This window comes from Mustelus asterias, chromosome 11 (assembly GCF_964213995.1).
Source record: "Mustelus asterias chromosome 11, sMusAst1.hap1.1, whole genome shotgun sequence".
In the NCBI taxonomy this organism is placed as follows: domain Eukaryota; kingdom Metazoa; phylum Chordata; class Chondrichthyes; order Carcharhiniformes; family Triakidae; genus Mustelus; species Mustelus asterias.
Genome location: NC_135811.1, coordinates 30627385 through 30655213, shown reverse-complemented (window position 1 = coordinate 30655213; position 27829 = coordinate 30627385). Strand labels below are relative to the sequence as shown.

The following is a 27829-nucleotide window of genomic DNA, read 5'->3' as shown; positions in this document are numbered from 1 at the left end:
AATTCCGTTAAAATACCTGGCCGTCGATGATGATGCAGCCGGTCGCGTTCAAAAGGCCGCCTGCACCTCCGCCAGCCCGGCCGGGATGTCACTCTGCTGAAAAGGTGTTTTCCACATAGACGTCAATTAGCAGGTAAGTGAACGGCTAAGATTAAAAACTAAACGTATGTATATATTTTGGGGAAACGCTCGGCAGTTGGTGTTTTAAAGGCGATGAGGTTTTTTTTAAAAATTGGAAGTTCGGGGGCAGGCCGCGCGACGCGACGGTTTAACGGTTCCCCCCCGGTGGCTCCTGTGACAGGGCCTCGGCTTCTTTCTCATCCTAATCCCTTTAGGGACTCCGGGTTTTTTTTAATTTTTACCCCCCCCCCCCCCCCCCCCTTCTCCATCTTCAAACCCTCCCCTTTTCCATCGGCGAGGGCACGAACGGGGTCGACCGGCGGTGCCAGGTCCCGTCCCCTTGCCCAGCAGGTTAGTCTGAGAGAGTGGGTGCTCTTCAGTCGCTGGGAAGCAGGTCACTGACATTGTCAGCCTACATACAGCTAAGGCTCACCAGCAGTCAACCGTGAAACTAATCGCCCAACATCGAAAATTAAACAAAATTGTAGCGGGGATAGAAATGGTGGAACATTTTCTGCCAAGCAACTGGGAAATTGGAACTTCATCCTTTTCAGGATGATCCCTTTGAGTTAAAGTTTGGTTTCTGACATTTTAAAAAAAGCCTCTATTTTCAAAGTAATTCAGAACTGACTACAGTTATTAATTTACCAGCCTAGGAGGGAGTACAATGAATGTCACTTAGACCCATTTCTGGGATGAGAAGATTGTCATCAGTTTAAAATAACCGGGGGGGGGGGGGGGGGGGTGGTGATCTCAATGAATCATACAAAATTCTGAAGGAGCATGACAGGGTAGGTGCTGGAAGGATTTAATTCCTCCCCGTTGGGAAGCCTAGAACCAGGGGGCAGTCTCAGAATTAGGGATTGGCCATTTATGGAATGAGACAAGGAGAAATTTTGTCACTCAAGTTGTGGACCCTTGGAAATCTATAGCCCAGAGAGCTGTGGATGCTCAGTCATCGAGTATATACGAGACCGAGATAGATTTTTGGATATGAAGGGAGTTGAGGGATATCAGAATAGTACATGAAGTTGGAAACAAGGTAGAAGATCAGCCATGATCACATTCAGGGGTAGAGCAAGTTCAAGGAGCAAAATGACCTACATCTGTTTCTTACGTTCTTATATCCTGTGTTCACTTAACAGACTGTCTCCATGAAGAAACACAGCTTCAGCTTAGCAGCAGTAAGGAGATATAGAAGATTTTATATGTAGATAGAGACAGAATGTTAGAAAGTAAAATTTAAATATGGATATATACAGATCCTGTCCTTAAAGTCTACCATGTGACTTGAGCAGCAAAATAGACTATCTGTCACTATATCTTGGCACAGATTTTTCCTGTTAACCCATCTCTGGCATAGGAATGGTGAAAACAAAGGAAATCATAAAAGAAGTGATGTGCGCCAATTATTTTCCCCTATGTTTTCTTTAGACCTCTGTTCCACTGTTGCCCCAGTTGACAACACCTAGGTATTTATCATTGTTTTGACTTCCTGTTGAAATCTATGCCAAATCACCACTTAAGTAGGTTTTCACACTTCTGCCACTTGGACAAAAATAATGCTGCTCATGACCTACTAGCAGTGCGATGAATAACATTATAAAAGGTGATCCTGTATCTTGTGTATCTCCAGGACAATCCCCAGATGAGTTAATGTGTCCTCAGTAAAACGTTGTCCCAGAAGAATCCTTAGTTCATAAAACCCATTGACGAAAACACTAACCTAGCTTCTGGAATATGTAAGTGAGTTACGACATAGAGCAGGGGTCTCCAAATTTTTCAGTACGAGGGCCACATCGTATATTTTACACATTTTCGGGGGCCAAAGAAAAAACATTAGTTTTATAAATGAACAGGCGATGATTAAGCCCGTAAGATCGAATGAAATTCACTGTTGAAACAACAGGTTTCAGAACGCAAGACATATCCACATATTTTCCGCACAATGCTTGTTGATGGATAATGCAATGCAGAAACATGGGCTTTGAGAATCCACCAACCTCACAAGCTTTTGTGATTTGTCCAACCAAACCTTTCTTCACCCCAGACATGTTCTTTCCTCCATCAATTGTCACGCATTGCAGTTTATTCCACTCCAGGTTATATTCTAACACAGTTTTTTGCAATTCTTTGAAGATGTCTTCTCCAGTTTCTGTGCTGTGCATGCTATGCACTGATGCTAATTCTTGTGTCACATTAAATTCACTGTCGACGCCACGGATGAATACTAGGAGTTGTGATGTGTCTCACACATCAGTCGATTCATCAGGTGCGAGAGAATACAACTGAAAATTTCTTGCTTTGTCTGCAATTTGATGAAATATATTGCTTCCTATATCTTCAATTCTACGAGCAACAGTATTTGGCGCAAGACTGATGATTTTGAACAGATTTGCTTTTTCTGGGCATAACTCTTCCACTGCTTCCATTATACACTCTTTGATGAGATCTCCATCGGTGAATGGCTTTCCTCTTTTAGCCAGCACGTAAGCTAGTTTGTAATTGGCCCTGGTTAAAGCTTCATTTTCAGTTATCTTCTGCGTAAAAAAAGCTTGTTGGGAAAGCAACCTGCGTTGCATTTTCCGAATGCTGTGTTCCTGTGAATTGGGAATAACTTGGTTCATGTTTGGTCTCAAAGTGCCGACGTACATTGTACTCCTTCAAAACTGCAGCAGTTTCGTTGCATATGACATACAAGGCTTTATCACCTGCTTGTACAAAGAAGTACGTTACACCCCATTCTTCATTAAACAGGCGGCACTCACTGTCCACTTTTCTTTTTTCCTTCCATAACTGAATTAGTCTGAATTGCCGCCATCATTGTCATTGTTCCCGCTCATTTCAGACAGATGGAGCTTACGGATTGGATAAAGCAGTCAATGCAGAGCGGCAATTGGATAATAGATGTCTCAATTGCTGATTCGTTTAATGAACTGTCAGTCACAGGACGGCAGCTCTGATTGGACAATAGGCCAGTAAAGAGGGCGGGGATTCCCATGGGTGTATCAGACACCGCGTGGAGCGGCAGCAAATGTCCGGCCTGTGGTTTCCGTCCCCGCATCCGGATCCTGAGTCAGCGGCGGGGTTCCAGACGTGGGGAGTGTTTTCGGCAGCGGGAATCCCATCCCGCCCCACTGGCTGCGGGCCAGATGTGGCCCGCGGGCCGTAGTTTGGAGACCCCTGGCATAGAGCATGCAATGTGAATCACCTTGGATACAGATGTCAACCAATTATTTAAATAAAAAATTGGGGGTGGTGGCATAGTGATAATTGTCATTGGACTAGTGCTCAGAGACTCAAGCTAATGTCCTGGGAACACAGATTCAATCCCAACACAGCAGCAGATGGAATTTACATTCATTCAATGAATTTGGAATTGAAAGATAGTCTCAATATTGGTGACCATAACAACTTCATTGATTGTTGTAAAAACCCATTTGATTCACTAATGTCCTTTAGGAAGGAAATCTGCCAATGATCTGGCCTACACGTGACCCCAAAGCCACAGCAATGTAGTTGACTCTTAATTACCCTCTGAAATGGCCTAGCAAGCCACTCTGTAAAAGGGTATTTGGGGATGGGCAATAAATGTTGATCTCGCCAGAGATGCCCACATCCTATGAATGAGGAAAGAAAAATTATGATTTACTAAAACTTTGATTGCACAGTACGAGTGCAATTGCAACAGCCATTATGCTGACTAAATGTCTTAAAATATGGAACACGTCGTTTAAGATTCAGTGAAAATGACTGACAAAAAAGTGAAATTGCTGCTACAACAACATATTTTAAAAGGACTTTCCATATTTATGACCAAAAACATCTGTATTATGCTAAATATGCCAGTTAGCATTTTTCATTTTGAGTGGAGCTAGATCATCTACAAAAGTTGGGAATGGTGCACTTGTAGCACATGCGAGTTCAAGTTCTGTTACCAATTTCTTTGATTCTTTTTTAAAAGTTATACCAACACAGTCTAGGTCATATGGACAATGGGTATGAGAAACTGACATTCCTGAACAATGTTATTGCATTACTTCTAAACAGTGTCTGAATACATTTCAATAATATGATGTATATGCACATTTACTTTGCATTTTTATGTGCAACTGTTACAGATAGGCTGTGAAAAGAAAACTTGCTTTGCAACCTGCATTTTCTATCCTGGCTACTTTGATGTACACCCTGGATTTGCTTTTGAAAATACAGTCACTTATCATTCACTAAATGATGCTGAAAATAATTTTGTTTCCTTTCAAAGTCCAAGGAACAACATTCTCTGAACCAATGTCATAGCACAGAAAGCTGTTTTCAACTAAGTATCTGAAGCACAAGCAAGAAAATTGTGATATTTTAAGTTTTAAAAAAAAAATCTGTAAAACACCAGTCAGTTTGACTAACGGGTGTACAATTATTATTCTTTTATCAGGCTTAAAGTAGCTTCAGAGAACATCATTTAATGGTCAGTTTGTATAAATTTGCTTTTTAAAAAAAATTAGTTTGAATAAACCTTACAGGAGGTGGCATGGTGGCACAATGGTTAGCACTGCTTCCTCACAGCATCAGGGACCCGGGTTCGATTCCTGGCTTGGGTCACTGTCTGTGCGAGTTTGCACGTTCTCCCCATGTCTGCGTGGGTTTCCTCCAGGTGCTCCAGTTTCCTCCCACAGTTCGAAAGACATGCTGGTTAGGTGCATTGGCCATGCTAAATTCTCCCACAGTATACCCAAACAGGCACCAGAATGTGGTGACGAGGAGATTTTCACAGTAACTTCATTGCAGTGTTAATGTAAGCCTACTTGTGACAACGATAAATAAACTTAACTTAAAAACTTAAGCTCAAAGACAATTGCTGAATGAAAGTATAACAAATAGACCAACAAGCCTCAAGTCTTCAACTTTATAATTTTTTCTATTATTGTAGAAATTGAAGCAGCTTAACTAAAATTAGAATCCAAAGGTGTTTTTTGTTTAATTGAAGCTGAATCAATTTGTGCAACTTCTACAGGTTTACATTTTACTCTGGATCTGTTTCGTGTGTTTTTTAAAAAAAAGTCATTATGAAGAAAGTAGGGAGAACTAATATCGTTTATTTTCAAACAAAAAATTCTTCAATAGCCATTGACTATGCCATTTCTGATTCACCAACATCCTTGCTGTAGCATTATAAGATAAGCTTTCCAGTAAATTTTGGTGACAAATTTCCAGCAGTTGTGACATATGCAGTTCATCGCCAAAATTGACAATATAAAAACGTTTGGGGCTGCTACCTTGCATCAGTGATCCACAGCACAGGCTGTTGCTGATATGACAACTAGCTGAACTGCTTTTTTCTAACAGAATCTATTCTTGGCACATGGATGAATTATAAATATCTTATGATTCACTCTTGCTATTTGTGCGTAAAAATTGGATTTGATTGCATCCGTTTTGGGGTGCTACAAGCCATATTTCCTCCAAAATGCTTAGCTGCACAGCAATTGGGAATGTGCCTCACAGTACTCAAAAACACTAGCAATGTTCCCTTTTAGATGCATGCCTGCTTGGCCGTGCATCAATCTTAAAGGGACCATGCAGTTCAACAAGCCACACGCAGCAAACAGAAATTGTCTATATGTGCCCTTAAAGCTTCAAATTGGGACCTGACACTTGCACACTTTTAGGGCAAATCACACTGGATCCTATGGCATCAGTGTGTGCCCAGTGAGGGCCACCAGAAGTATTCAGAGCAGGCAGACCATGACATTAATCAGCAGACAAAACTGATTAACACCCTTGTGCCGTTTTGGAGTTCAATGCTGCAGCTAATGTCCTCTTTAACCCTCGCACAGCTCAACATGTATCTAACAACTAGAAGGATGACTCCTTCTATCAGCGCTATTTAAAGAGAACACCAATTACTTACAAGTTAGGAATAAAAACAGAAAAAACATTAACTCTGTTTTTCTCCATAGATGCTGGCAGACCTGTTGAGTGTTTCCAGCATTTTCTGTTTTTATTTCAGATTTCCAGCATCTGCAATATTTTGCTTTCATGTTACATGTAAATTAAGTGCTGGTTAATTGCTTCTGGCTGTTCCTTGGACTCTACAGGTGTTTGCTGCTTTGTATAGTTGTTTCAAGTTGCAGAAACTTACAGTGAGTAACGTGGCAGGACCTGAAGGAGTTTTTATTGACTTCAGGGCTTCTTCATAAATCTGTTGCTCCCAGAGATGAGTATACAAGCAGACATTTCACTGGAATAAAACATGACTTGGAGAATAAACAGAGGGCACACAGAGCATGAGAAGCTGCTGGCAGAGGGAGGAGGGGGGGAGAAGAACTGTTAGCAGAAGGCTGCATCCACTCAGGATGTGTGTGGAGCAATTATGCCAATGAACCTCAGTGAAAAAACAGTCTGTGAGATCTCTGTGCTTCAGTAAGGATATCTTTCACAGAAATCTGCCATAACTGCAGCCCCAGAGCATGACAGGATTGTGTTATCAAATCTGTAAAGGTGACCTGTGACAATGAACCTCTGTGCCTCTGGCTTCCCCCAGACAGATGCCATAGGTTGTAAACACAACTCTTCACAGGCAGTGCATGAAAACCCTGAACTGAACGTCCAACTAGTAGATGACCACAAACTGTGAATCATGTAGGTATATTAACAGCAATCATGATGAATTTGTTATGTAGCAAGCCAGCTGCTTTTGAGTTACCACAGCAAATCGAAGGGTAGCTACTAGGCAACGAGGTTTATCTGCTGGCTACATGGCTGATGACTTTGATACATGTATGCAGCACACAGAAAATGAAAGCCACGATGCCGCATGAAATATGATAAAACTGTAATATTGTAATGAAACAATGCTTCCGTGCTGCCTGGAGACTGCGCTGGTGGAGTCCTGCAATATTTGGCATAACATGTCCAAGATTTGTTGTGGTTTGCTGCATTTTGCAAACCATCATGACAGGCCTGATATGACCCTTACCAGCAGCTATATGGTAAGTAGCTGAGGAGGATGAAGGGAGAGGGAAACTGAGACAGCATTTTGTGGCTGGCTTCTCCATAAAAAGTACTTAACTGAGTTTTTTTTATTTGTTCATGTGATGTGGACATTTATTGCCCATCTCTAATTGCCCTTAAGAGGGTAGTTAAGAGTCAACCGCATTGCTGTGGATCTGGAGTCATGTGTAGGCCAGATTTCCTCTGCAAAAAGACATTCATAGAAATCATAGAATCATAGAAACCCTACAGTGCAGAAGGAGGCCATTCGGCCCATCGAGTCTGCACCGACCACAATCCCACCCAGGCCCTACCCCCACATATTTACCCGCGAATCCCTCTAACTACGCATCTCAGGGCCATTTTTAAACCTGGCCAATCAACCTAACCCGCACATCTTTGGACTGTGGGAGGAAACCGGAGCACCAGGAGGAAACCCACGCAGACACGAGGAGAATGTGCAAACTCCACACAGACAGTGACCCGAGCCGGGAATCGAACCCGGGACCCTGGAGCTGTGAAGCAGCAGTGCTAACCACTGTGCTACCGTGCCGCCCGATTAATGAATCGGGCGGCACATTAATGAACCAGACGAGATTTTCATGGTCATCGTTGGACTGTTAATTCCAGATTTTTAATTGAATTTAAATTCCACCATCTGCCATGACGGGATGCACCCGGGTCTCTAGATTACTAGTCAGTGACAATACCACTACACCACCACCACCTCCCCAAGTCTGATACTAGACTAGTAAGCACAACAACAATTTATTTATATAGCACTTTTAATGTAATAAAACACCTGAAGGTGCTTTACAGCAATGTTGTAAAGAAAAATCTATCATCTAGCCACATAGGAGATATTAAGGCAGATGACTAAAAACTTGGTGAAAGACAAATGTCTTAAATGGAGGAAAGAGAGGGAGAGAGATTTAAGGAAGGAATTCCAGAGTTTAGGACCTTAACAGGTAATAGGACAACCAACAGTGTTAGAGCCATTAAAAACAAAGGCTGTTTAAAAGGCCTGATTAGAGGACCACTGAAAATTCAGAGGATTGTGAGGCTGAAGGAGATTACTAAGAGGGGTGAGGCCATGGAGGGATTTGAAAAGGATGATGAGAATTTTAAAATCAAAGCATTGCTTAATCAGTGAGCACAGAGGTGATGAATGTACAGGAATACAGGACATGGGTAGCAATGGTTTCGATGACCTTAAGATTACGAAGGGTAGACTCTAAGAGTAACATTCCCTCTAAGGATCCCAAAAATTCCTGTGTAGGTCACACATGAGTCACCCTCTTTACTAACCATGTGTGCACGGCCACATAAAAAAGTTTAAAAGAACCCAGGAACAACAAGAAAAAAACTGTTAAAAATATGGCCAGCCAAGAATGTGTTGGATTAATCAAGTCGAAAACAAATAAAATCAGGGTTTTACCAGCAGAAGAGCTGTGACAGGAGCAGAATTGGGCAATATTACAGAGGTAGAAATGGATGTTCTTAGTGATAATGTGGATAGCTATTGGTGAAATACAGCACTAAGATTGTAAACAGTTTGGTTCAGCCTGTAAATAGTTGCGAGAGAGAGAGAGAGATGGAGTTGGTGGCTTGGGAACAGTTTGTAGCAGGGACCGGAGGTAATAGTTTCAGTTTTCCCAATATTTTGTTGGAGGAAACTTCTGTTCATCCAGCACTAGATGCTGTGTTTATGGTGTTAAACTGTTTGACAATTTAAAGGCAGTGGAGAGATTGAGAGAGGTGTTGGTGAGAAACTGATGCCATGTTTTTGGATGTTGTTGTTGAGGGGAAGCATGTAGAAAAGTAATAGAAGGGGTCAAGGATAGGCCCTGGGGATACCAGAAGTAATGGTGTGGGAATGGGAAGAGAAGCCATTACAAGTGATTCTCTGGCTACACTTCAATAGATAAGAATGGGCAAAAGCAATCCATCCAGTTGGATGACGATGTTGAGATGTTGGAGGAGGATATTGTGGTCTCCCCATATCGTTCTCCCCATGTCTGTGTGGGTTTCCCCCAGGTGCTGCGGTTTCCCCCCACAGTCCAAAGATATGCGGGTTCGGTGGATTGGCCATGTTAAAATTGCCCCTTAGCGTCAGGGAGACTAGCTAGGGTAAATGCATGAGATTATGGGAATAGGGCCTGGGTGGGATTGTGGTCAGTGCAGACTCGATGGGCTGAATGGCCTCCTTCTGCACTGTAGGATTCAATGAGTTTCAATGGCTATGGAGATGTTGAGAAGGATGAAGAGTTGCTTCACTAGGTATGATTTGTGACTTTGACAAGAGCCATGCCAACAGTCCCACAGCTTGTTTTCCCTCTGTCACTGACCATCACACCTTGGCCCCAATACAAAAATAAAGCCACCATAAGAGAAATATTCCAAATCAAATTCATAAATTAACTTGGGCTGTATTGCATACAAAAGTCAATAACCACACTTGTGTATTTGCTTAGTGTCTACTTCCATGTGTTTTTGACTGTTCTCGTGCTCCTATGCAGTGCTATCCTATTAGCTGCAGCATGGTTGGTGGAAAGCTGCTGACTTTCACTGGAGGAAATGTCCTTGGAGGATGACCTGAGCAGCTTTGGCCCTAGAAGGCCTGGTTATAGGCTATTCAGCAGTCTGAGCACTACCAAGGTCACTGGTGGAATAGCAGGTGTGGAAGACAAATGCTGTGTTCTAAGAGAGGACTACAGGTTCATGCTTTGTAGAGCTATTGCACCTCCCCTGGGGCAGCACTTCAGAAATTTTAGGAATATGTTATATTATACACTATGGAAAGGATGTGATTGCACTAAAAGGGTGCAGAGGAGATTCACCAGTTAGCTGCTGGGCTGGAGCGTTTCAGCTATTAGTAGAGGCTGGTTAGGCTGGGGTTGTTCTCAGAGCAGAGAAGGCTGAGAGAGGGTCTGATTGAGGTAAACAGAATTATGAGAGTCATGGGTAGATAGGAAGAACATTTCCCCCTTAGTAGAGGGGTCAATAACCAGGGGACATAGATTTACAGTAAGGGGCAGGAAATTGGGGACTTGAGGAAAAGCCTTTTCACTTAGAGGATAGTAGAATCTGACTCCAAACAGCCTTGCAATTGCTGGAATGTTGCTGACAACCCCTCCTACAATCCCCGGCTCTGCTGCGTCTCCAGCGGCTTTGGGAGAACTGATCTCAGTGGCTCGGCAACTGGCTGGGGGCCAGCTGTTTCCTTGGCTTCAGGAGACATCTGCCTGCCTGAGTCCTCAACCTCCACCTGATGTACATCAACGGCTGTGTGGTACACACCAGAAAGTGCTCCAGAAGCCTCACCGCTAACATAGTGACCGTTTCTGCGGTGGTCGATGGTGTGTATGATGCCTGTGTCGATTGTTGGGTGCTTTCCTATGAGCCTTCTGCTAAGGTATCAAAAGGGGGTGGGGTGGGGTTTCCAACTCCTGACGGCCAGACCTCATTGGGGACATTTCCTGCAAAATGAGACACAACCCCGCTTGATGACCTTAGTCTAGTCAGGGAGAATGAGAGACAAATAGACATGAGTTATAGGCAAGTAGTTACACCGGGGCCTCGGGGAAGACACGTGGGTCACAGTTAGGAGGAGTAAAGGTCACAAGGGTAACGTACCAGAGTGTATTCCAGTGGCTGTCTCTCGGCGACAGGTGTGAGAGGGGAGGGGAGTGAGCAATTAGTGGAGGGGTCACCTGTGGTTGTCCCCCTCCAAAACAAGTATATTGTTTTGGATAGTGTGGAGGAGGATGACTCTCCAGGGGTAAGCCACAGTGACCAGGTCACTGGCACACAGTCAGGCTCTGTGGCCCGGAAAGGAAAGAGAGGGATTAGGAGAGCAATAGTGGTGGGGGACGCGTCGGTTAGAGGCACGGACAGGCGATTCTGTGTGTGCGAACAGGACTCCAGGGTGGTAGTCTGCCTACCTGGTGCTGGGGTACTGGATGTCTCCGAGCGGATAGGAGGCATATTAAAAGGGGAGGATAAAAGAAACGGATGTCATTGTACACATTGGTGTAAATGATGTAGATAGGAAGAGCAGGGGGATCCTACGAGAGCATTTCAGGGAGTTGGGAAATAGGCTAAAAAGTAGGGACTCCAGGGTGGCAATCTCTGGGCTGCTCCCAATGCCTAGGGCCAGTGAGGCTAGGAATAGGGAGATAGTACAATTGAACGCTTGGCTAAAGGACTGGTCCAGGAGGGAGGGCTTCATATTCCTGGATCACTGGGAAGTTTTCAAGAGAGGATGGCACCTGTACAAGAAGGATGGGTCACAACTAAATTGGAAGGGCACGAATATCCTGGCTGGGAGTTTTGCTAGTGCAGTTCGGGTGGGTTTAAACTAATATGGCAGGGGGGTGGGGATCAAAAAATTATGTCTACAAGTGTAGAGGCTGGGGATGAGCTTGGGGCCAGGACAAGGCTGGCAAAGAAGAAGAGCACTCTGGGGGAGGATGACCTCACGGGCCTGGAGGTCTGGAGCGCATCTACTTCAATGCAAGGAGCGTAGCAGGTAAGACAGACGAACTTAGGGTCATAATGCTTACGAGGGATTTGGATGTCGTTGCGGTGACAGAGACTTGGTTGAAAGAGGGACAGGACTGGCAGCTGAATATTCCGGGGTACAAGTGTTTTAGGCGAGACAGAGGAGAGGCCAAAAGAGGTGGGGGAGTAGCAGTATTAGTTAGAGAGCATATTACAGCGGTGCAGAGGGAGGACAATTCAGAGGGGTCGTGTAACAAGTCACTGTGGGTGGAGCTCAGAAACAGGAAGGGCGCAGTCACTATGTTGGGGGTATACTACAGGCCCCCCAACAGCCCAAGGGAAGTGGAAGAACGGATATGTCAGGAGATAATGGATAGGTGCAGGAAAAATAGGGTTGTTGTAGTGGGAGACTTCAATTTCCCTGGTATAGACTGGAAATCGCGTAGGGCTGGGAGTCTGAATGGGGAGGAATTTGTCAAATGTGTACAGGAAGGTTCTTTGGAACAATATGTAGATAGCCCGACTAGAGAGGGGGCTATACTGGACCTAGTACTGGGGGAATGAGCCCGGTCAGGTCTTCAAAGTTTTGGTAGGAGAACATGTGGCAAATAGTGACCACAATTCTGTTAGCTTTAGGATAGTGATGGAAAAGGATGAGTGGTGTCCCAAGGTTAAGGTGTTGGATTGGGGGAAGGCTAACTTTAGTGGGATTAGGCAGAAATTGGCAGCTGTTGATTGGGAGAGGCTGTTTGAGGGTAAATCCACATCTGGCATGTGGGAGTCTTTTAAGGAACAGTTGTTAGGGCTACAGGACAGGCATGTGCCTGTAAAAAAGAAGGATAGGAAGGGTAGGATTCAAGAACCGTGGATAACCAGGAAAATTGAGGGATTGGTCAAAAAGAAAAGAGAGGCGTACGTTAGGTCCAGGCAGCTAAAAACGGAGGGAGCTCTGGAGGAATACAAAGAAAGTAGGAAAGAACTCAAACGAGGAATTAGAAGGGCAAAAAGGGGTCACGAAATGTCCTTGGCAGACAGGATTAAGGAGAATCCCAAGGCATTTTATTCATACGTTAGGAACAAAAGGGTTGTCAGGGAAAAAATCGGACCTCTCAGGGACAAAAGTTGGGAATTATGCTTAGAGCCCAAAGAAGTAGGGGAGATCCTAAATGAATACTTTGCGTCGGTATTCACAAAGGAGAGGGATGTGTTGACTGGGAGTGTCTTGGAGGGGAGTGTTGACCCGTTAGAGAAAATCTCCATTACAAGGGAGGAAGTGTTAGGTTTTTTAGGGAATATAAAGACTGACAAATCCCCAGGGCCTGTTGGAATCTATCCAAGGCTGCTCAGGGAGACAAGAGATGAAATTGCTGGGCCTCTGACGCAAATCTTTGTTTCGTCACTGGACGCAAATCTTTGTTTCGTCACTGGACACAGGTGAGGTCCCAGAGGATTGGAGGATAGCTAATGTGGTCCCGTTATTTAAGAAGGGTAGGAAGGATAACCCGGGAAATTATAGGCCGGTGAGCTTGACGTCCGTGGTAGGGAAGTTGTTGGAGAGGATTTTTAGAGATAGGATGTATGCGCATTTAGAAAGGAATAAACTCATTAACGATAGTCAGCATGGTTTTGTGAGAGGGTGGTCATGCCTCACTAACCTGGTGGAGTTTTTTGAAGAAGTGACTAGAATGGTTGACAAGGGAAGGGCCGTGGATGTCGTCTATATGGACTTTAGTAAAGCGTTTGACAAAGTCCCTCATGGTAGGTTGGTGCAAAAGGTTGGATCTCATGGGATAAAGGGGGAGGTAGCTAGATGGGTGAAAAACTGGCTTGGTCAAGAAGACAGAGGGTGGTAGTGGAAGGGTCTTTTTCCGGCTGGATGCCTGTGACTCGTGGTGTTCCGCAGGGCTCTGTATTGGGACTTCTGCTGTTTGTGATTTTTATAAACGATCTGGAAGAAGGTGTAACTGGGGTGATCAGTAAGTTTGTGGATGACACGAAAATGGCTGGACTTGCAGATAGTGAGGAACATTGTCAGAGGCTACAGAAGGATATAGATAGGCTGGAAATTTGGGCAAAGAAATGGCAGATGGAGTTCAATCCAGATAAATGCGAAGTGATGCATTTTGGTAGAACTAACGTAGGGGGGAGCTATACGATAAATGGCAGAACCATAAAGGGTGTAGATACGCAGAGGGACCTGGGTGTGCAAGTCCACAGATCCTTGAAGGTGACGTCACAGGTGGAGAAGGTAGTGAATAAGGCATATGGCATGCTTGCCTTTATAGGACGGGGCATAGAGTATAAAAGTTGGGGTCCAATGTTGCAGTTGTATAGAATGTTGGTTCGGCCGCATTTGGAATACTGCGTCCAGTTCTGGTCGCCACACTACCAGAAGGACGTGGAGGCTTTAGAGAGAGTGCAGAGGAGGTTTACCAGGATGTTGCCCGGTATGGAGGGGCTTAGTTATGAGGAGAGATTGTGTAAACTGGGGTTGTTCTCACTGGAAAGACGGAGGATGAGGGGTGACCTAATAGAGGTGTATAAAATTATGAGAGGCATAGATTAGGGTGAACAGTGGGAAGCTTTTTCCCAGGTTGGTGGTGACGTTCATGAGGGGCCATAGGTTCAAGGTGAAGGGGGGAGGTTTAACATGGATATCAGAAGGACGTATTTTACACAGAGGGTGGTGGGGGCCTGGAATGCGCTGCCAGGCAAGGTGGTGGAGGCGGACACACTGGGAACGTTTAAGACTTATCTAGATAGCCACATGAACGGAGTGGGAATAGAGGGATACAAAAGAATGGTCTAGTTTGGACCAGGGAGCGGCGCGGGGTTGGAGGGCCGAAGGGCCTGTTCCTGTGCTGTATTCTTTGTACACGATTCAGTGCAATGGAAGGACAAGTATCTGGGTAGATTGCAACTTACTTGAGATAGGTTGTATGAATGAAGGTTTTGTCGCTCCTCACTTTTGTGGTGCACACCAACCTGGCTGTCGGTCACAGCTCTATTCTCAGCCTCCTCTGACTGTTCCATGGCACGCTTCTTGAACGGAGTAAGGAGACGCAGCTCAGGGACCCCACCTGCGGTTTTCTCCTGCTCCTGGTGATTATGGGCTTTCTTCTCCTGTCAGGACAGAAGTTGGCGGGGGGGGGGGGGGGTTGAAAGCCTGGGGCTGGAAGGGCACGGAGTGTCAAGGATGGTGGCAATCGGGTGGAATCTGTCGGGGTTGTGACGGGTGGAGGCGGATGCTTGGAAGTTCGGTGCTGGTAGGCCGCAGGATGTCAGGGATGTCATGTCAATGTGGACATTCCAGGTGCGACGGACGGGATTGATGCCAGGATGGGATGGGCACTCACCCTTGCTGCCCGAACGAGGTTATTCATTTTCTTGTACTGGACGCTGGTACTCCGTGCCAGTGCATGGGCAGTCACTGCCACTGCATTCCAGGCTATATTGCTGGCCCAAGCCCTGGGTCGCTGACAGTCTCAGGGGAAAGTGATGGCCCTCTTCTCCTCCACAGCATCCACTGGCCATCCCAACTGTCCCTCTGTAAATCGTGAAGCTGCTCTACAAGGTGCCATCTTTCTGACATGACTGATTGATTGTGAGTGCATCATTTGTGTTTAAAAGCAGCTCTCCCTTGTTAACGATGTACAGCTGCAGCCACTTTGGGCAAGTTACGCATCTGGAGACTCCATGATGGCGTGATTCACACGGAGGCTCTTTCATTGCACAAAGTGTAGAAAGATTGCAATGTGGAGAGTGCCCAATAGACCAGCGCAGAGCTCCCCTGTTTTCATGCTGTTATGGCACTTAGAAATATTTTGAGAAAATTCTGCCCCAAAGCATACAAGGCCACGGACCAAGAGCTGGCAAATAGCATTAGAATAGATAGATACTTGATGGCTGGCACAGACATGAAGGGCCTCTTTTCTGTGATGTAATACTCTATGACTTTATGACACTGTTGTGAACATTGTGCCATTTCCTTTTGTGTGCTGTAATCCATAGCTATAATGGCAAAATTCAGACCTTTCGTGACAGCAGCTGGCCATTGGAAACTGCTGTCATCAAAGTCACAAATTATTGCCTCGTGATGTTGGCCATCACACTCTGAATCATGATTAAGTCTACAAGTGTATGAATGCAGTTGGCCACCATTTCCATGTTGAGGAGGATGGACTCCAAGCTTTGTGATAAACCTTGTGCCAAATCAGTGCTGGACTCCTCTGAGCCCCCTGACATTGAAGTCAAGTTACAGTGTTTCAGCACCATCACTGTCCTTTTGGTGTTCCTCCATTGCTAACCCCAGTTGCACTTTTCAGTGACTGTGCCCCTCTGGTTTGTTCCTGATGCCCCTGGTTGTGTGCCACCTTCTAGAAAGAAACAGCAAAGTATTCAATTTGGATGATGTGGCTGTCATAAATATCATGAAGCATATGAATGTCAAGTATGAGTCCTGATTATTAGTAGGTGAGTGAGGTTATGGTGAATTAAGCAGTGTCTGGAGCTTGTGGTGCATAAGGTGGGATACGGAATTTTAAAATACATTGTGACCGTAACCATTCACTTGAGGTCACTAAACTTCTTGCAACACTGTATCCATTTTTTTTAAACCACAGAAAACGTCGAATTGAGAGACAGATGCAGAAAGAGTGTTTTTCCTTGTTTTAATTTGAGGTGCCATATCATAACAAATTACTTGAATTTTGAAAGTTTAGGCAAGCGAATGACAATTTTTACATGTGTGTCTTGTTAGTTGCTGTAAAAGGTAAACCTCCTAATCAGTTATGGCTGTGAGAGGCAGATAGACCCATACCCATGAAGCAATCTCAAAATATTTACAAAAATCTTTGAGAAACTTGCTCACCAGTGCTACTAATCTTGCGACTCTTCACATCTCCCAATGCCTTCATCTAGGTCACTACCAACATATTTTGCCACTCGGTTAGGCCCTAGCTTTTCTGTCCCTCAACTCTGCCAAACCTTGTTTTTTCCCTTAACAATGGTAGATCAGAGTTCTGCAAATCCAGGACCTCCCTCTTGCAACTGTTTCGGAATTTTTCCTGCAGGTATGATTAGGGTAGAGACCATCACACGTTTTCAGAGAGCGGTACATAATTATCTGAGGTAGATGGGGATACAGTGTATAATGATATGAAAACAAAGGGCATGAGATCAATTTTGGATTGCTTTCATAAAGCGCATGGTCATGATGGGCCAAATGGCCTCCAGTTTACTGTAAACCTCATGATTCTGAACTGTAGCAGGGGATGTTGAAACCTCTGCTTATTAAAGGGGCTTTTGAACCAAAGTAGGTTAGTTTAAAATAGGGACCAAAGATGTGCCTTATACCAAAGATATTACGATGCATCTCCCACATATATATTATGAAGGTATTGTCTATTAAACACAATATAATTACAATAGTTTTGAATGTCTTGTAAGCTTCCAGCCAAGGGCACCTGCTCTAATGGGAAAAAGCAGAACCAGACAGGCCACAGAGAACCTAATCAGTGAAAGGCTTTGGAAGACCTTGCAACTGGAAGATACTAAGATAGTGGCATGAATAGGAGGAGTTAATTGCTAATTAGAATGACTAGGAGCATTCCGTTCCTTACTCTTGGCCTCTCTAGATGGGCTGTGATGATGAGGTATGGAATGACTCCCTTTTGGTTCCCACAGCCAAGTAGCAAGGGGAACCTTGAACCTGTCAGACATGCATAGGTAAGGTTGCTAGGCAGCAGAGGGGGGGGGGGGGGGGGGGAATTTCCAAGCCTAGTTAACCAATGAGTACCTAATTATGCTAAGCGGCAGAATGCTATTGGCCGAGGTAAATAGGGTGTGTTAATGTAATTAGATTATCCAGTTTGGATGAAAGATGGGGTGGGGAATATGAATCTTCGAAAATAGTATATCAAAAGTGTTCAGATGATGTAATTTCAGAGAGAGAGGCTGACGCCATCCTGCATCTCTCTCTCCCAGTACATACTGGTCAAATAAAGAACATCTTTAACCACATACTGTCTCTCGCAAGTCTTTGCGTTTAGCTGGATTCAGCTATATGCAGAACCCTCCAGATTGGAGGCCCCAGTGAGTTCCCCTAACGTGAACTCAATCTGTACTACAAAAATACCAGGTACCTACCTCTAATCAACTGGTCCTGCTTTGTATCCACAGCTTTAAAAATGGGTAGTGGATTAAAATAAAATGTATATCGAGGAAGAAGTTAAGCCATTTATTTATGGTTTTCACAGAATTGTAAACAGGTCCCCAGAGCAATGATAAAAATTATAAACACCAAACAATGAAGACGACTGAATAAGTTACCTCAAATCAGTATTTCTGCTGGGGGAGGTGATAGCCTAGTGGTATTATCGCTAGACTATTAATCCAGAAACTGAATTTATGTTCTGGGGACCTGGGTTCGAATCCTGCCACAGCAGCTGGAGAAATTTGACTATGAATTCAATGAAAAATATCTGGAATTAATAATCTACTGATGACCATTGTTGATTGTTGGAAAAACAAATCAAGTATCCTACATGACATATCATCCCAACCGTCCCCTTTTCAAAAATGGAGTAACCATCAAGAATGTTACAGGGCATCTGCAAATATTGCTAATCTGTTAACTACAGTGCATAATGGTGTACAACACATTTCATTTGACATTGTTTATAGTGTCCACAGGCAACATTGAATAACAAAATTGCAGAGTTCGTGTAGCTTTCATAATGAGGTGTAATATTTCATACCTGTTGGGCAACATCAATGGTACAGCACAAGGGATCTTAACTGCCAATTATTTTTACATACAAGTGATATTTGCATGCATGTTTACTTTACAATTCCAATGATAACATTAGCATGATAAACATATCTCCACCTTTATGTTATGGTTTGCCTCTAATATTTTTGTGACCTGGCAATATGAAGGGAATATAAGTTTTAGTAAGTTGCCATTGGATTGTTGCTGTTTTTTTTGTTGGAGGTAATTCTCCAACATAAAGGATCCAGCCTTAGTGCTCTCTAACACACTATAACCTCTGGGACAGCTGTTCCTCTTTGGTGCTTCATTCAAAAAAATAGCTTCTGCCAATTGCAATGCTAAATGGCTGCTGTCAGGTCTGCTATCTTGGATCAGGTTGTATGCTGTAATAAATGTGCTCCACTGAGGAACTAGGAGTTGGCATTGCAGAACCATTTGGCAGAATCATTTTATGATTCAGTGCCCTAAATTATGCTGTAATATATTATGCAGTATTAAGTTTTACTACAGAGCATTTAAAAATCCTCACTTTTCAGCTACTATGTTGTTCTGCCTGATGGGATTACATTTAACTGCCCAATTCGAAATATGGATGGATATCACATTTTGATGCCTACTGTGGCAACTTTGTCAATTAAAAAAAAAAATCTCAGTGTTGTTCTTCATAATCTAATATTTTTCATTTTATTTCAAGGAAGTAAAGCGATTGATTTAAACATTATAAGAATATGGATGAGAAGAGAGCTGCTTCCGTAGACTTTGTCAAGGACTTTCAGGAGTATCTCACTCAACAAACCCAGCATGTGAACATGATATCTGGGTCTGTTGGTGGGGAGAAAGAGCCACCATCTCTACAAACTGGTAAGATCATGTTCAGTCACACTAAATATAAAAGTTAAGTTTTGCAAATAGTGATCACTAGCATGACAATTCAGGAGGCTTACGCATATGCTATAGTTACTTGTCACTGAGTCTTCCTAGTTCACTCTGTAATGTCCTAACTATTTTTGGAGTTGTGGGTCAGTGACCTGGCCTCCACATCCTTCTGTGACAATGAATTCACCACCCTCTGGCTGAAGAAATTCCTCTCAGTTCTAAAGTTCCCTTTACTCTGAGGCTGTGCACTCAGATCCTACTCTTTCCTACTAATAAAAACATCTTCTCCATGTCCACTCTATCCAGATCTTTCAGTATTCTGTAAGTTTCAATGAGATCCCCCTCATCCTTCTAAACTCCTTCAAGTACAGTTCCAGAGTCCTCATATGTTAGCACGTAATTATGCCATGAGTGAGAAATGGGTACTAGCCATAGTTTTAGCAAAAACAGGTCCCAATTTCTTTTATGGTTCAAACCGAAGTTGCACTAGTTTGTCGAAGCCATGCTGACCATTGTTGTCATCTTGAAATAATTTCTCCGAATCATCTCCAGAAGTACTAACTTCTTTAGTTCCTAGTGTTATGAATACTGCTACAGAAGACTTTGTTGAACCTGAGTTGCCTGATGATTGTGTAAGAATGATGTAGAATTAGTTTCAAGAGAATATCTACCGAGGTTCCAAATCCTATTTCTAGGGGGTCAATTACAGCCAAGTTCTAGAACGTTGTATACAACCAAAAAGGAACACAAGTCCTGCTGATCAACTTTCTTTTTGACTGTGTATAATGATTAATGATGCATAGTACTGTGTCTCGAGCATTATTGATCCTATGTATAACATTGTAGTATTTTGTTGTCATGACCAAAGAAGTAAAGGGGAGGGATGTTATATATTTAAAAGGGCTGCATGAATGTTTTAAGAACTGATCACATGATATGATGGTGATGTCATTACGGTGTTGGCACAGGCTGCTGTTTTACTTTTAGTTTGTACTCTGTACAGATAAGACCTTCTGGAATAAATTGCTGTTAGTTTGAGTCTACATGCACCTTTGTTGTCCCAGTTATTTCAAAGTTGTCACAAACTGACTAATGTTTTCACCTTCCACTTAATTTCTTCGGTGAAACCAGAACCATTCCATGCTGATCAATGGTTTTGGAAAGGAATGCTCTTTAAGGATCTTTGACAAGTCATTGTAAGTTTTGATTCCTGGCTTTGTTGGATGAACCAAGCTTTAGAGCAAATTCAAGGTTTTACTTCCAATGTACTGAGAAAAGCTGATAAGAGAAACTCGCCTGCAATTTTATTTGCTTGTACAAAGTACTGAAAACTCTGCATAGGAACTCCATGAGTCATTTTCTTCATTGAAAAGCCCATGGATCCATTTGACCCGTCATTTCTCTTGCAGGCAAGAGCGACTTGACACTGCTCAGTATATTAAATTTTTTCACTGTCTTGTCATTATCCTTTTTATCCTGGAGACTTGATTTTTTTTTTCTTTTCAAATGGCTGTATGGTAAAGCATCTTTTTTATTTTCAAATATGCTAGATAACTGCCTGGAATCTCACCCTTTTCCGATTGGAAAAATCAATCCTTTTTTAAAACCGCATAGAGAGCTTTTTTGTTACTTGGTTTTCTTGACACTGGCATTTCAATCTTTAATCCTGTTGTTCTTTTCCCCAGCTTCTAATATTAAGTGTGAGGACCCACAATGATTTTTCTTCTACTTAGAATCCTTTCTCAACGAAACAAAGTCCAAACTTGCTGCCAAATTTCATTTTGTAATGTCCTAACTATGTTGGATGTTGTGGCTTTTATGCAGGAAGAAAATATATGGTTTGCACACGTAGATTCAAACTAACAACAACAGATTTATTCCAGAAGGTCTTGCCTGTAGATCGGACAAACTGAAAGTAAAACAACAGCCTATGTCAACACCCTGATGACATCACCATCAAATCATGTGATTAGCTCTTAGAGTGGGGGTAGGGCCTGGGTGGGATTGTGGTCGGTGCAGACTCGATGGGCCGAATGGCCTCCTTCTGCACTGTAGGGTTTCTATGATTTCTAGAGCATTCATGCAACCCTTTTAAATATATAACACACTTCCCCCATGAGTTGGAATTGTGTGCTGTTCCCCATTTAATGGAAAATTGGGCATTGATGCTGTACCTGACCATTATCCATTTTTAAAGCTATTGCCCTTCACCTGGCACACTTCATATACTTGCTACCAGATCATAGCCATTTCACTCTAGTATATTGTATTTTTCTTTAGCTTCTTGCAGTTGTTTTTCTAATTAATTGAAGAAATCCTAGAGGACAAACTTCAAAAGATTTATTCGGCAACAGTTCATGTTATGTACTGATTGCACACCTGTTGTAGCTGTTGTTTTGTGTCATCCTTGTGCTGATAGTTCAGCTTTCAACAAAAACAACTCCAGCTGAATTCTGAAGTTAAATGATTATCTTTGCTGTGTGCAGTTGGCAGAAAAGTTGATTGTTCTGATCGCTTAACCTGTGAGAAGCAGGCAGACAAAAGTTTATTCGTTCAAATCTGTGTTTTCAAAGTAAAGGATGCCTCTTTAGCATGGAAAGAAGAAAATAAGTTGAGAGTGAAGCAAATTAGAACTTCTGGCTTCCCAGCAACTGCCCTGAGATGCACTGGGAGGCAAGTTCAATTGTAAGGGAAGGAATAGATGAGTGTTATGTGGATAAAGTGTAATAAGTGAGGGATAGGCAACAGGTAGTGTGGAAAGATAAAGGGTTATGGAACACATTGGATGTGAGAAGGTGAGCATGATTGACTGTGAAGCAATGGGAGAAAGAGAAGGTTTGGGAAGGAAAGTGCTAAGAGTCTCATTTTCCCTGTAATTATTTAAAGGCCTGTGGTGACTCTCAACCCCACGACACCACTCTATATCACCGATCACCTGAAAGGAACAAAGAAAATGTCAGTAGGAAACAAAGAGTTAAGGAGTGAAGAAAAACAAGCAGAAGAAGAGAGACAAGAAGACAAGCAGCAGTGAAAAGAAAACACTGGTGGAAGAGAGATTCTACTTGTATACAAGATATATGGGAGATGTGATACATTGGCGATATGTTTGTTGAAAGCTGCTTTGTAAACCAACTCTTAATCTGTCAATCTTGCCTCAATGGTCATTATAATGCCTCTGAATCACGTCATGGATTTAAGCCTCACTCCAGAGACTTACACACATAGGAGCCGATTCTCCCATCCTGCTTTTGTAGCACAACGGGCTGGGAGACTCAAGCGGAGGCTGTTTCACAGGCTCCCCAACGGGCGCTGGATTTCTGGCAGCGTCAGCTCCGTGCCAGAAATCGGCGCAGAGCTGCATAATTTATGTAAATTGATGCTTTAATATATTTTAAATATTATTAGCAGATCCGGGACTGAAATATCTGGGCCCGCTAGCGTCTCCACCCCACGCCAGGAGTGGTTCGCTCCAGTGGGGTTTACTATAGCTCCCCACTTGTGGGGAGCTAGCTGCCCGACCCCAGTGGAGCGAAGAAGGGGCCATCGAGGCCACCCCCCCCCCCCAAAAGCGTCGGGTGCGGGAGGGGGAGCCCCCTGGGCTTTATCAGCCTGGCAGTGCCAGCCTTCACCCCTCTGGCAGTGCCCAAGGGGCAAAGTGCCAATGCCCAAGGGAGTACCTTGGCACTGCCCACTGGGCATCGGGCAATGCTAAGGGGGTGGGGGCATTTGGGAGGCTATCAGTGGGGGGTGCCACTGCCACTCTGCACTTGGGCTGAGTGATAGAGGGAGAGAGGCCAACGATCGGGACTGGGCATCAGGGTGGGGAGGGGGGGAGGGTCAGCCTGCTGGTGGGGTCAGGACTGCGGGGGGGAGGGGGGGTTGGGAAGGTGAGTTGGAGCTGCCGGTGGGGGGGTCAGAGCTGAGGAGGGAGTTGGGGGGGACATGAGGCTCGCCCGGACACATCCAGGGGTTCAGCGTTGGGCTGCCGGGGGGGGGAGAGGGGGGGGGTGCACAGCAGGCAATGCAGGTGTCACGGGGCTGGCCAGCGATCGGGAGGTCGGCAGTGCGGGCTACAGCTCATGCGCCAATCTTGGTGCTGACAGATTGGCGCATGCGCAGTGGCCCACTCAGTGCTATGCTGCTGGCCTCTCCAGTGGGAATAGGCCCTGTCCACTGAGTATTAACGGGATTTACGCTAGTGCCCTCTGCAGTGCACAGAGTTTGGGAGATTCATTTTGAAACTCCCACTGAAAAAAACAGCGTGATTTACTTCAGTTTTTACACAAATTCAACTTAGAATGTTTTTGGGAGAATCGCCCCCATAATCTAGGTTGACGTTTCAATGTGCAGTACTGAGGAAGTGCTGCTCTGTCATTGGTGCTGCCCTTCAAATGAGATGTTAAACGGAGATTTCTTCTGCTTTCTTAACTCCGGACTCAATTTTTAGAACAGAGGAGTTCTCCAGATGTCCTAGCCAACATTTTATTCTTCAAAAATCATCACTAAGAAACTTCTTATATTGCTGTTTGGATCTTGCTGTGTACAAATTGACTTGATGTGCTTGCTGTTGTAATATAGAGAAAACTGAGTATTAATTGACTGGAAAATATTTAGAGATCATAGAAGGTACTATGTAAATGTTAGCTCTTTCTTAATGGAAAATCTCTTAAATTCATATATTTTGTTACTTGTAGTGCCAGTTGGTAATGCTGGGATGGGACTTTCACCGTTAGAGGTGCCACTTAGTCTGCTTTGGTCACTTAGCTGAATTCCAATTGTGGCATCCAAGCATATAAAATTTTCTCAGAACACCATTTAATAAAAATGGAATTTGGCTTCTTTTGCTTTTATTTATTCCTTCATCGGATGTGGGCGTTGTTGGCAAGGCTGGCATTTACCCAATGATAGTCGCCATTGAACTGAATGGTTTGCAACCATTTCATTGGGGAATAACCAGTCTCTCTCACACACACACTCACGTTCTCCCACACACACATTCGCTCCTTCGCTCCCACACACTCACGCCTTGACTCCTCGACATAATCCCTCCTCTACGCACACCTCCTCTTCCACACACATTCCCTCCCTTTCACATACACTCTCCCTTCCACACACAAACACTCGCTCTCCTACACATGTTCACACACTCGATCTGCACCTCTCACACCTACACTCACTCCCCCTCTCGCATGTGTACGTGCATTCCTGTTCTCCTAACACATGTGCACACGCCCACCCATGATCCTGCACCCCCGTGTGCCCACTCACCCCTCGCGTGCCCATGTGCACTCCTTCTCCTCCCCCTCTCACGTACATTCACCTCTCATGCACACACTCATTCACTCTCCCTCTGACACGCACTTTTTGGAAAAACTTAATCTATGTCCTCTATGCCAGTTATCACATTTGTTGTAAATAGTAAATTATTTGACTGTCCATGTGGAATGCCATGAGAGATCTACCTAAGGTAGTATTAGTACTAATATAAAACAGAATTTTCAGTAATGTCTTTCATACAGCAGTTTATGCTCTTAGTATTCAATAGTTTATATACCTGTAAATGAAGAAGATGAATATTTACTTAGAAATGCTCAGTCATTCATAAAATGTTAGTGCTTTGTAAATATGTTTGTCTTTTACAGGGATTGGCTCCTATTTCAGATTGCAGGGAGTTTTATTTTTACATCTTACTCACTTTTCTGGGATTTATTACTATAGGATCAGAAAATGATCAGAATGGAATGCATCATGCTTCAGTTGAAGTTTCATTGGATGATGGCTCTGGGTTTATGGGCGATGGGCTGGAAAGGACCTACGATGGAAAACTGAAGTGCCGATTCTGCAACTATGCGAGTAAAGGGACTGCGCGGCTGATGGAGCACATTAGAATGCACACAGGTAATGAATATTCAATGTTGACTTTGAAATGATCCAAAATAGAAGTAATTATCAGGTGTGTTTGTTTCTATTTAAACTACCTAAAGGAGCAGTACTGTACAATAAAGTGAAAACATAGCAATTTAATTAACATGCTCAGCAGTGCCAAATCTAAATTCTGGAATGTCAATTGGGAATGAGTCAATCAGCCTTTGGATTTATTTTGTTAAGTGAGCTTAGTGCAGGATGGTAGCTTGTATGATGCAAGGAGAGCTCTGTTCATAACACAAATGATGTTGTTTGTAATGAAGAAAATAATTCATGACAATATTTAAATTTTGAACGAGGCAAAAATCGGGCATTTATAGCATTCATTATGCAGGTTGATTTTGAGGTTGTGGTATTCATTGTAACAGGAGTGTTACACGTAAAACATAACATAAATAGACTTAAATGGAGTCTCACCATCAGTGCCCCTTTAAAATACAATGAACTTGTATTTTCTTCCATGTTGGTATTGGATTTTTGAGGTTAAAGTTGAGTGTTGATGACCTCATTATTGAAATTAATTCATGACCATTTGCATTGTAAGACAGTTAGATTGGCATCAACATATGCATTGATTAAGTCAGATTAGGTCAGTGACCCTTCTGCCGTTTTTATGGTGTCAGTGTTGATTCAGTTTCTCCACACTGTTAGGTAGGGTTAGTGACTTCTTGCAGGGGTTTCTCCCTATTTAAACACCAATTTTCTCACAAAAAATAAACAAAAGGATGTCAAATTTGATCACAATTCTTTGTAACAGTTTGATTTTTTTTAAAAGGAGTACCGATGGTGAGTCTCCCTGTTTAAAGTGAAAAGGGCCAGGACTAAAGGAAAAGCAGGTAAGGATTAAAGTATTATAAATAACATCTGGTCAAGACAACAATAGAATAGTACAGTACTGCTCCTCTAAGTAGGGTATAAAATGCTGTAAGATCAGCATGTAAAAGCTACAGTTTTTGATTGTAGTTACATTTGAGAAGTTATTTTTATAAGTAGAGAATGGCAGCACCATACTATATGGTAGGCAGTGACGTGGAAATCCGGGAAGTGCTGTCACCTCTTTTCAAAATTCATCCTGTAGGAGACAAGTTATTTTCTGTTGATTCTTAAGTGGAAATATATTTCTTCCTCAACATTTTAAATAAGATTTTATTCTAAAATAGATGGTAGATAACCTAGTAGCTGAGTGGTTGAGATAATTTTGTAACATCACTTCGTCATATATCATCAGTTAGCTAAAATACAGCTCTTAATGGGGTTGGGTGGTGCATGAATCCAATTGACACACATCCCTCAGCTACATGGGAGGAGTTTCATCACTTCATAACTGACATGCAACAGAAAAAAATCCATAAATCTGAACTGTCTCACCATGAGGAAAGAAAAACAAAACTTCCAGCCTTGTTACATGGCTAGCACACTGCCTGTCAGTTGACAACCAGATGGGATTGTTGACGATGATCTCCGAGTTCCACTGCTCTTTAGCACTCCCAGCTGAAGGACAAGATGCTTAGAGGAGGCAAAATAAGGAAAAGTGCAAAAAGGGAGAGAAAATGGCAAGGTTTGTTGATCTATTCTTTCTGATACAGGTGAGAAGCCCCACAGATGTCACCTATGCCCGTTTGCTTCAGCGTATGAGCGGCATCTCGAAGCACATATGCGCTCACACACAGGTGAAAAACCATACAAATGTGAGCTTTGCTCCTTCTGCTGCAGTGATCGAAGTAATTTGTCCCATCACCGTAGACGTAGGCACAAACTTCTTCCCTTGAAAGGTGCTAGGACCTGCCTGACCAATAAGAAAATGTTGGGCGTTTTACAGACAAAAACTAGCAACTCCCTGAGTTATGGGACAAGACTTCTGATTAATCTAAATCCTACTTCCATGCTGGTACAGAAGCCAGATTACCTCAATGACTTTTCTCATATGTCAGCTAACTCCTATGAGGGTTTGCAAAAAGTACAGTCTGGTGGGATCTCGAGAGACACGCAAGATATTATGGTGGATAATCCATTAAACCAGCTTTCTACCTTAGCAGGCCAATTGTCCAGCCTTCCACCTGAAAACCAAGCTCCGACATCTCCTGAGGTGGTAACCTGCAGGGATGAGAAACCATATGTGATCTCACAGTCTACAGCACCAGTCGTTTCCACGGTAGCTTCCAGTGTGGCCCAAAGCTCATCCCCTATCAGTCCAGATGCATGTCCCACGCACAATCAGCAGAACTTCAGTCCTGTGGCAGGCCCCAGTAGTGAGCACAGTGCTCACACAAGTACGCCCAGCATGACGAACAGCCAGCCTAGCACTCCTGCTCCTGCACTTCAGGTCCAGGATCCCCAGCTTCTGCATCATTGCCAACACTGTGACATGTATTTTGCAGACAATATCCTTTATACTATTCACATGGGATGCCATGGTTATAAGAACCCATTCCAATGTAACATATGTGGATGTAAATGTAGAGACAAATATGACTTTGCTTGTCACTTTGCTCGGGGTCAACATAAGCAGAATTAACAATACAGCACCTAAATAAGTGCTGGTATTCAATTTTGATACATATTGAACTAATGTTGCATATTAAGAATATTAAATATGTATTACGAGGGAATGATTTACTTGCCTCACCATTTTTTTCAATTTGT

At 43.4% G+C, this 27829-nt stretch overlaps 1 protein-coding gene across 2 annotated transcripts; it reads left to right on the top strand.

Annotated features, from left to right (window-relative positions):
* LOC144500450 (zinc finger protein Pegasus-like) lies at positions 1-27829 on the top strand. Of its 2 annotated transcripts, none has more exons than XM_078223383.1 (4): positions 1-133; positions 19080-19246; positions 24980-25159; positions 26773-27829. In XM_078223383.1, the coding sequence occupies exons 2-4, from the start codon at positions 19114-19116 to the stop codon at positions 27699-27701; spliced, it is 1242 nt and encodes a 413-aa protein (XP_078079509.1). In that variant the 5' UTR covers positions 1-133; positions 19080-19113; the 3' UTR covers positions 27702-27829. The 2 variants fall into 2 exon arrangements, with proteins under 2 accessions (XP_078079509.1, XP_078079511.1); XM_078223385.1 differs by lacking the exon at positions 1-133 and adding an exon at positions 6746-6759.